The 10,181-nt window shown below is 49.4% G+C and overlaps 1 protein-coding gene across 1 annotated transcript; it reads left to right on the forward strand.

Annotated features, from left to right (window-relative positions):
- Window positions 1-687: 687 nt before the first annotated feature.
- FOXB1 (forkhead box B1) lies at window positions 688-1,650 on the forward strand. Its single transcript, XM_086620464.1, has one exon. The coding sequence runs from the start codon at window positions 688-690 to the stop codon at window positions 1,648-1,650; it is 963 nt and encodes a 320-aa protein (XP_086476590.1).
- The last annotated feature ends 8,531 nt before the right edge of the window (window positions 1,651-10,181 follow it).

The following is a 10,181-nucleotide window of genomic DNA, read 5'->3' on the forward strand; positions in this document are numbered from 1 at the left end:
AGAAGCAAACAAGCCTCTGCTACAGTCCAGCTGCCGGTGGTGTAAAAGAAGCTGATTCAGCCCGCGGAGAAGGGAGGGGTGCACAAGAGGATTCCCAAAACCAAGCCAGCTCGCTGCCTCCTCAGGACTAAACGGGAGCAGAGTGGCCGGGAAAGGAGCGAGAGACAACGCCGGAGGAGCGGGGTGGGAAAGAGCCCGGACTCCCAGCTGCGTCCCGGATGCGGACTGTCAACTTCCAGCAACTTTAAGGTGGGCATATGCAGGGCTGGCACGGTGTGGGGTGGGAGACGAGGAGAGGGGTGGGGAGGGGATGGGATGGGAGGGGGGTCCCCTTCTCCTCCTCGCCGAGACCAGAAGGCAGGAGCTACCACTAGAGTAACTTTACGGGCGTGGGCTGCGGCGGAGAGGCCGGGTTGAGTGAGGCCGGACCTGGGAGAAAGGCTCACCGCCTTTCCCGCGCCGGCGGCGCAGAGCTTCGGGTTGTCTTCCCCTGTCCCCATTCCCGCCCCCCGAGGGCTGAGGTCCGCCGTGCCTCTTTCCCCGTGCCCTTCTTTCTCCCGCCCGGCCCCGCACCCACCAGCTGCCCCGGCCGGGTGTCGGTGTCAATCCTCTCGGACTCACCCCTCTCCCCCCACCCCGCTCCCTGTCGCTGCCCTTCTGCAGATCTGCGCGGGTCCCCTAGCGAAGATGCCTCGGCCGGGCAGAAACACTTACAGCGATCAGAAGCCTCCCTACTCCTACATCTCGCTGACCGCCATGGCGATCCAGAGCTCCCCGGAGAAGATGCTGCCCCTGAGCGAGATCTACAAGTTCATCATGGACCGCTTTCCCTACTACCGGGAGAACACGCAGCGCTGGCAGAACTCCCTCCGCCACAACCTCTCCTTCAACGACTGCTTCATTAAGATCCCGCGCCGCCCCGACCAGCCGGGCAAGGGCAGCTTCTGGGCGCTGCACCCCAGCTGCGGGGACATGTTCGAGAACGGCAGCTTCCTGCGCCGCCGCAAGCGCTTCAAGGTGGTGAAGTCGGACCACCTGGCCCCCAGCAAGCCGGCGGACGCGGCGCAGTACCTGCAGCAGCAGGCGAAGCTGCGGCTCAGCGCCCTGGCCGCCACCGGCACCCACCTGCCCCAGATGTCCACGTACAACCTCGGCGTGTCCCAGCCCTCCAGCTTCAAGCACCCCTTCGCCATCGAGAACATCATCGCCAGAGAGTACAAGATGCCCGGAGGCCTCGCCTTTTCCACGATGCAGCCCATGCCGGCCGCCTACCCCCTCCCCAACCAGTTGACTACGGTGGGCAGCTCCATTGGCACGGGCTGGCCCCACATGTACAGCTCCGGCATGATCGACACCGCCACCCCCATCTCCATGGCCAGCAGCGAGTACGGCGCCTACGGTGTGCCCATTAAGCCGCTCTGCCATGGGGGGCAGACTTTGCCGGCCATCCCCGTCCCCATCAAGCCTACCCCCGCCGCGGTGCCGGCTCTGCCCGCCCTGCCCGCGCCCATCCCCACCATCCTGTCGAACTCGCCGCCCTCCCTCAGCCCCACGTCCTCGCAGACGGCCACCAGCCAAAGCAGCCCGGCCACCCCCAGCGAGACTCTCACCAGCCCGGCGCCCGCCCTGCACTCCGTGGCGGTGCACTGACCCGGGCCGCTCGCACGGACTCCGCCGATCCCTTTCTCCCAAAGTTTCCTCGGAGCTCTCCTCCGTGCCCTTCTCTCCCTCCTTCCGCTTCTTTCCTCCCTCCTCTCTTCTCTTTTCCTCGAAAGCAGAGACACCTCCCCGCGGGAAACTAGGCTTTGCCGTTCGCGCGAGCCGCCTTTCCGCTGCGCCCCTCCGGCCGCGCCCTCCTCCGCCTCTCGGCTTCTTTCCTGGTTCGGAACTTTATTTTCCGCGCTTCTGGGGCAAAACGGACCGACCCGACCCGGCCCGCCCCCTCCCCGCCCGGTAGGAACTGCCATACGCATCACTAGTTTTCCAGAAGTACTGCAGGCACCTTCGGTTTGCCGGAGACCCGGCGAGCCCGGCCCGGGGTGCCTCTTTCCCTTCCTTTGTCTGGGGAAGAGCAGGGGTTTGTGTGGGACCGGTCGTTCAAACCACAAACGGTGTGAAACGGCGGCAGTCTCGCCGCACGCGAGCAGCGGCGTTCCCAGCCTCCAAGCAGCAAACGCTTGGACCTTGGAAACGCTGGAAAGTGCTCGTGTCCTTTGTGCGGGTGCGTGTCCGCCTGCGCGCGTCTCGCCGTTAGGCAAAGGGCGGGATTTCCGCGGGGCGAGGCTGCGGGACCCGCGGGCTCCATCGCCCCCGAGCCGGAGCGGTGCGCCGGCAGCCGGGCCCGCAGGTACGGGGGGCGGCGGGCGGCCCCGCCGGCGGCCGGGGGAGCAGGACGCCGTGCAACGGAGCACCCCTTCGCTCACCCCATGCCTACACTGTTTACAAAGCGCCTGTTTCGATGTAAATACTGAACTGGCACCTGTACCGTGAATCAGATGATGTCCCCTTGGCAGTACCTGTTGTAACGCGGATGTTTACTGTAGTTGTCAGGTGGAAGAGAAGGAGAAGTTGATTTGTCTTTTAACTTCTGATTAACGGGAAGGTTTGGCGAGCTGAGGGTTTCTTTGGTTTTTAAATTTTGTAGCTATTTGTTTCACAGCTTAAAACCAAACAATATTAATAATAATAATAATAATAAAAGTAAACCTGTTACCAAGCACACAACCCGGCATGGTTTAAGAAAGGCTGCTGAAGTCACTGGTAAAAGGTGGAGAAGTAACACAACAGCAGGTACAAACCATGGAGGTCATCCTGATTTCTGCTGGAGCTTTGCAGACAAGAGAGAGGGGGCTAGGGAAACTGTAAATGTTTGTGCATAGGAATGATTATAAAATGTGTAAAACGCACTTTTGTTTGATATACTCCTTTCTAGTTTTAGGTACTTTGCTGGAAACTGAACTGTTGTTCTGTTGTGAACTGCTTAAGTTAAGAAAAAAAAAAAAAGACAAAAAAACCCGACAAACGGCATCAGTGTCTATCGGAACTGTAAAGACGTTTCTTTTTAACTTTTTTTTTTTTCCTGTACAGAATAAGCATGGCATTTTAAATATTGGTGTTCTTGTTCCCAGCATGTATGTTTTAAGACAAAGGTTAAAAAAATGTCTACGTTAAATTATGAACCTAGTCGTCCAAATAATATTTTCTCATTAAAATATGTAAATGCAGATTTAGTTTCTTATTTGTCTTTTTAAAGAGTTTACACGATAAAGGTAAAAGCACTAATTCATGAAACAGGAATGATGTTATTCCAATATTTAGATAATCCAAACAGTCTTTTCACAAGAGGTTACTATAAATATAGTTATTAGCATATCATAACCTGTTAGATAAAATTGTCATTATTGCCGGTTTACTGAAGAGGTAACATACATTAAGTGTGTTCTGTGGGTTTTATATCTATACATATATGCATACACACACACATATGCATGTGTCCTATACACTTATACCGAATATAAACTTCTTTATAGTATAAAAGCATTCATTTACATCTGCGTATGTAAATTTATCACCTACATACTCCCAGTTAATTTTTATCTAAAAAGAATAAAAATTAGTGAGCTTCTACAATTCAGAGCAAACATTAAAATCTTTAAAGAATTAGTTTCTTTTTGAAACTGAGAATACTGAATTTTTGTCAGTTGTGAGTTTTTTTACAAGTGGCATCTCAAAAGCTTTTTTGTGTAAAAGTGAGGTACTGTAGCCTTTTACCTGTCGTTTAAACCTCCTCAAGCATTGCAGTTACTCCAACCACTGCTGTAATTGCTCCATCTCTATCGAGCACACCTTCCAAACACGGTAGGTTGCAAACCGTAACATTTAAAATCGTATAAGTTTTTCTGCAAGCCAATATTCAGTCCCTTCTAAAAAGTAAGAGCAAAGCAGTTACAATGAAAACCGGATTCCCGGCACCTTCTGGTGGGGTTCTCCAACTCTTTTAGGGATTTCGCAAGGATTCTGCAGCTGTTGAAATCGATAGAAGCAATCTAGCAAAATGGGTAAATAAGTGTCTCAGAGATGAGGCAGTCTGCGCCGTAAGCACAGTTGCGAGACAACCAAATACTTAGAGGCTTATTAGCAAGAAACCGACATTGTATTCTAATGAACCGTCAGGACTCACTAATTCTACGGCATGATGTTACAGAGGTTTTGTCGCTGTCTGATCTCTCCCTGAATTTCTGGACCATAAACAGCGCAACTGACATCCCCATTTCCTTACTACGTACCGCAAGGTCCTTGCAAAAGTTTTAAGATTAATGTAGGGGGTAATTAATCCAGTTGCGACCATTTTTTTTTTTTTTTTAAGAGAACGGATCCCACACACAGAAAAAAGGTGGAAAATACATGAATCATTGGGCTGATTAAAATGCATGAAGCTGCTAAAGCTTGTCAGATGGGGGACAACTGAACTCATTCATCAAGTCCAACCCACGATTATATCAACACGATCAGCTAAAGAAAGCGTTCAAAACTTATCACCAGATCAATGGACACATAACTCGACAAACTTTTCCTAAACAAGCGATGACCTACATTTTTAGACGACGAGGACTCTTTTTCTCCTTCCCTTCTCTTTTTCTTTTAAGATCTAGCAGTCAGAACAAATCCTCAAAGACAAAATCCGAGCTCAGCTAAGAAGATGAAGCTGCACTTTCAGGGTCTTTTTTAAACTATATAGTAATCGGCGGAGATAACGCTCTGAAACGACCATGCCCCAGAGCAAAATATTTTCAAAAGGTGCTATAGCTTCCTCGCTACATAATCCGATAGTGAGACTCGCAACCGAACTTTCAAAGTGCCGTTTTCCTCTTTATCTCTGCGATTGCCAGAGACTGCCCGAGCTCGAGGACCCCCCTCGCCACCCGCGCCCAGCCCGCGGGGCCGGCGTCGCGCTCCTACGCGCATCTCTGCCCGCGCCCCGCTCCCGTAAACCTTGCGATGCTTATTTCGAACAAACGCGCAGCTCAGCGCGTCGCTTGAATTTACTGCTTTGACTTGTTAAATCTCCCTAATGGCTCAAGTCCAATGTCAATAAACACGGATCTGAAATAGAACAGCAAGAGACAACAGCGCGGAGGGAAGGGGCGAAGGGGGGGCGAGGGAAGCAGCCACGGCCGAGCCCTCCGTCGTGTTTAAACATTCCGTGGGGGTCGGGGGGGATTTCTTTAATTTTTATTTTATTTGCCAGTCAGACATCATAAGCTAGGCGTACGTGATGCAAAGAGACCGTTCATCCCAGGCAAAAGCTCTTTTCTTCCGGAGGATGGGTTTGAGCCCGGCTGCGCAAGGTAAGCCCGCGAACCCAGTCGGGCTTGGCGACTCGGGTTTTTGCTTCGTGTCAGTGCACGGTATGTGAATCCTTTCTCGTCGGGATATTTTTTTTTTTTTTTTTTTTCTCCTTTCCCCTCGACGTGTGACAAGACACCACCCCACAAGACTGAATCTTCTATTGAAGAAAGCCAGCTCTTTCTCACCCAGAATATTTATTTTCTCTCGGACCGCGCCTTGCAGGAAGGGCGGTCTGTGCCAGGTAGGGAGAAAAGAACTCCCCGGCGACCCCTGAGAGGGAGTTTTATGAGCCAGCCTTTCTTCAAAAGTGGTCCTTGGGAAAGGCAGAAAAAACTTAGCAGCATCATCAACTTCAGTGCCGAATTATCTCGAAATCTTAATATAAATGTCACTTTGAGGGTTGGGTGGGTTTTTTTTGTTGTTTTGTTTTGTTCTGATTAACAAAAAGAAACGGAGGCTGTGAAGCCTTGGAGGGGCTGTATTTGTTTCTTTTAAACTAACAACAAATTATCTAATTAATATGTTTCAATTACAGCATGAAAAAGAGAGGCTTTGGACCGCCTGCAGTGGGTTTACAATAGCCCCAGAGCCCGCTATAAGAATGTACAATAACTTCACATCTGTTTCTTTATTTCCCACTTTTCGAGTCTAAAACTCCTCTCGAAATCACTTCAAACCGTGGCCCAAGTTATGAAATATGGTCTCTCTGCCAGGAAAAAAAAAAAAGGTAGAAAGAAAAAAAGGACAAAACTTTGCAGATCGAGGCTTCATTTGCAAGCTAGAAAGTGAAAGCCCCATTGAAGAGCATTAAACAAATATATTAGAATTCTGTCACTTTATGCAATTGAGTAGATCAAATAAAGGGTCCCAGGCCACTTCATTCACTCTCATTCACTTGAATAGAAAATGCAAAGAATAGCAAACCTAGACTGGGCCACCGATGTAGATTTAGCCCTTTTTTTCTAAGAGACAAAAAGGCTGAATTTTCACAAACACATTGCTGACTCGGGGACTAGGAAACCAGCACTGAAACCCCTTTGGAATTTAAATTCATTTTATCTTCCTCTCTCTTTCTGGGTCCGTTTGCGCTACAGAGCGAGTTGCACTGGCACCCTTGCTTGGAAAAAATATAACACAATACACAACAATACATCAAAAAAATAAAGGCTCCAGATTTATCAAGCCGAGCCACAGTACGCTGTGGAAGGCAACATTTTTATTTCCAAAGAGAAAATAAGGAACCATCTGTCCTTTGCCCAGCCTGCCCTGAGAATCGCAGCCCCTTCATGGGACGCCTGGGCAAAGCGCTCCTGCCCGCTGCGCCCCGCGGCCTGCCGCACCCCCGCACACGCCGAGCCCCGCGGGGCCGGGTCAGGGGGAGCGGGGGAGCCCCCCGCGTCACCCCGCGCCCCTCCGTGCCGGGCCCCGCGCCCGCGCCGCGCATCGCAGGGCGGCCGCGCCGCCGGGCTAAGGCGCGGGTTCCCGCGGCCCCGCGCTACAGCCGGGGAGGGCGCGGGGCTCCTCCGGGCTCCTGCGAGAGACGCCCGAAACAGCGGCCCGGCTCCGCCGTCCGCCCCAGGGCACGCACAGCCGCCGAGACCTTCAGAGGTCAGGCCGGGGAGCGCGGGCTGCTGCGTACGGACTGGGTGGCCCTGCCCTTCCTTCGGCAGCGTTTTTGTGTGCCAAGAAGGTGCCTTTTCTGCCATCCTGAGGCAGCCGGAGCAGGGCCGGGCACCCAGGGAGGGCCCTGCCTTCCGCTTCCTCACATGCCCCTAACATGGCCACTGCCAGGAAGCACCGAAGTGTTTGAAAGGTTAACTTGGACCTCAACTGTAGGCACTACTAAATAGAGGCTCTTAATTTCGCGCTATTTAGAACGGTTTCTGTATTTATTAAGTAGCAACTAGAGTATTTTGCATTAATTAGAGCAGCTCCTTAGAGAGACATTACAGCCAAGACTAATCTTACGCCACAGGAACACTCAGCATTTCCACTCCCGCAACTATCACAGCCACAGACAGCACAGACCACCCGCGAGTACCAGGCTTGTAACAGTCACCTGCAGGCATTTTTCCCAAAGACGAAATGGAGGCACTTTGGGGGCTGCAGCTTCCATCCTCCTCACACTTGCTTTAATGGCTACAGGATAGACAATAGGTAAGCAAGGAGGGATTAAGCCCAAAACTTGGACTTGGTTTGACTCCTAGGCGTGCACAGCTGCCCCGGCCTCGGCAGCATGAGGTGCCTTCTCAGACTTTAAATACCACTAGTACATCTAGTGCCTGCCAGAGGATTTGGGAACTCTTGCTCCCAAGGCTGCTCCCCTGAGCAGGCCCACACGTTAGTTCCAACAGTCTAAGCAACTAATTGCAGGGCATTTGTATTCCTACTATCAGCAGTGCTGCTGCACTGCCAGTTAAACGTGAAGCAAACATACTCAAATGAAAAAAGCAAAAAGACACCAAAGCCTCTGTTTTGGAATGCCTGAACATGAAAGTATACCATGTCATCCAGCTCTGGCCAAAAGTAGCTGCTTTAAAGGCTGGGTCAGTGATAGGCCAGACAGGAAACTCCACTGCAGGACATCAAGGTGGACGAAGCACCCATTTCGGAGCAGGGAAGACAATGCTCCACCGCCAGCCGCAGACAGGAACTATCTCTTCAAAAAATTGCAAGCCCACCACATGTACCTTCCATGCCACAGATGTACATTTTTCTAGCAACTAGAGCAACACCATCATCTGATCCTCTCCCACCTCTTCCTGTATTTCTCTCCTTTATAGTCTTTGCGGCTTTGGCTGGCAAATCTCCCTTGTAAATGCTCAGTTTACTGATGCAATTTCCTGGCAGCAGAGTACTGAGAAGCTGAAAGGTTCAGTCAGCATCCCGGGGCCTTTAAACAATGTTATTGCCTCCTTCCCTGGAGATGTGCCTCCCCTTGGGCTAATGGGAGATGAACAGTTCCCTGGGCTTTTCCCACTGGAGTGCTGGACCTGTGGAAACATGGCTTGCATCATCTCTCCCTGTGCTCTCACCTCTCCTTAGCTTTCCGTAGGATGGGGCTATTCAGACCAGTGATAAGACTGCTCACACACAGAGCAGAAGGATGGGATTAGGCCTGCACCGACCTGTGGAAGGAGGTCACAAAAGCACAAATAGTTTGTGTTTCCTATCAATTTGTGCTTGACGTACTAGAGCCCTTGCTGCAGATAATTTTGTAATTAACCCTCGTAATTTCCCGGTTAAGGAAGTTCTTTGGAGAACAGGGAAGAGGATCACAAGAGGGTGGATCTCTGTTAAATGTAATTGGACTCCAAATCACTGTTTTGCTGATGGCTATAAGAACCCTAACAGAATTAGAGTGGAATTCTAACATATGAAAGCTGATATTTATGATTTCTACACCTGCAGAAAGTTGTTAAGAGTCATGCTAATTTCTTTACTGAGCTACAGCTTCCTCATCTTTCCTAGCTCTAGAAAGGTCAGGTACATCCAGAGGCTCTGAGAAGCAGACATACTCCTGAAAGTACATGGGGACAAGCTGGACCACATTGAGCTGCTTCCCCTGCATCCCACACAAAGGATGTATTTTTTTAATAAGTCATTTTTAATCATTCATGATTCGCAAGACTGGAACCAATATCTTCTCCTGGAAAATGACAGGCACTGTGTATGTCAGAGGAAGACACACAACTCCTGTAACAGGCAATTCTACAGGGAGGGAAGAGCTTGTCTTTTCTTACTTGCCTTATCACTGCTGAGTTTTCTCAACTACCAGTCACGCAATCCTCCGCTCACAGCATGGCTCGCCCGAGTCATGCTTGCTAATCCCTTCTACTGTAGGTGTGAGTTTCAGGGCAAAATTTTAATTGCATTAAAATCCACAGAAACTTTTTCGTGAATTAAATAGAGCTAGGGTTTCACCATCAAGGTTTTTCAGAACAGTCAGATGGTTTTCTAAGTAGGTAAGTAATGTACGTTTCTCTCAGTTTTGGGTCACAATCAGCCAGTGGATATGGTAGGTCACATGGAGCATGCACACAGGTGCCTTAATGCCTCATGGTCATGGCCAATTCTGAAAAGTTTGGAAAATATCTACATTCTTTTTAATTTTTTTCCTCAACTGTTAGTCTAATGCTTTCAGACCATAAGCCAGAAAACTTTTTTTTTCCTCAGCCACAAAAGAACTGGCCAAGGAAGGACTCAACCCAAAATAATGGGTGCTATATTCCTCTCTGCTTTTAACGAAATTGCTTTTTCGTTTGTTTTGGGTTTTTTGGGTGTTTTTTTGAGTGCTTGGAGGAAGAAAGGACAGCTCAGAATCCATTTTTAGGACTGCCATGGTACCTTTTTTCAAGCTGTGGACTGATTTATCTGAACATTAACAAAATCACAGTCCTACATACTTTTAAGATAAAACTAGAAAGTTTTGAGAAATTCTCTCTTTTCTGTGCTTTGACTCCATTTTCTCAATAGTGAAGAATTTCTCAATTCCTTTTGCATCAAAACCACATTATCCAGTTTTCATCTTATCAGGAAGACCTCAGACATATTCCCTCCAACCTTTTCAAACAACAAATCAAACACTGGGCATTCTCCAGGATTGTTAGGTAAAGCATCAGGCACTGTGAGAATTTTGATAATAAAACCATCAGAGTTACTAATACTGTGGGGTTTTGTTTGTTTGTTTGTTTTTTCTGAAAGCAGCACTAAAAGATTTGGTGGACGAATTCTTGTGATGGAATTTCACTAACGACATCAAATCTGACAGTATTAGGTCATGTCTGCATCATAGCAATGTTTGTTAGGTTTAATGTAAGGAGGTGAAAGAT

This window comes from Tauraco erythrolophus, chromosome 14, assembly GCF_009769465.1.
Source record: "Tauraco erythrolophus isolate bTauEry1 chromosome 14, bTauEry1.pri, whole genome shotgun sequence".
In the NCBI taxonomy this organism is placed as follows: domain Eukaryota; kingdom Metazoa; phylum Chordata; class Aves; order Musophagiformes; family Musophagidae; genus Tauraco; species Tauraco erythrolophus.

Excerpts from the sequence above, each read along its gene's own strand:
- FOXB1 (XM_086620464.1), top strand. The coding sequence starts at position 688 with ATGCCTCGGCCGGGCAGAAACACTTACAGCGATCAGAAGCCTCCCTAC.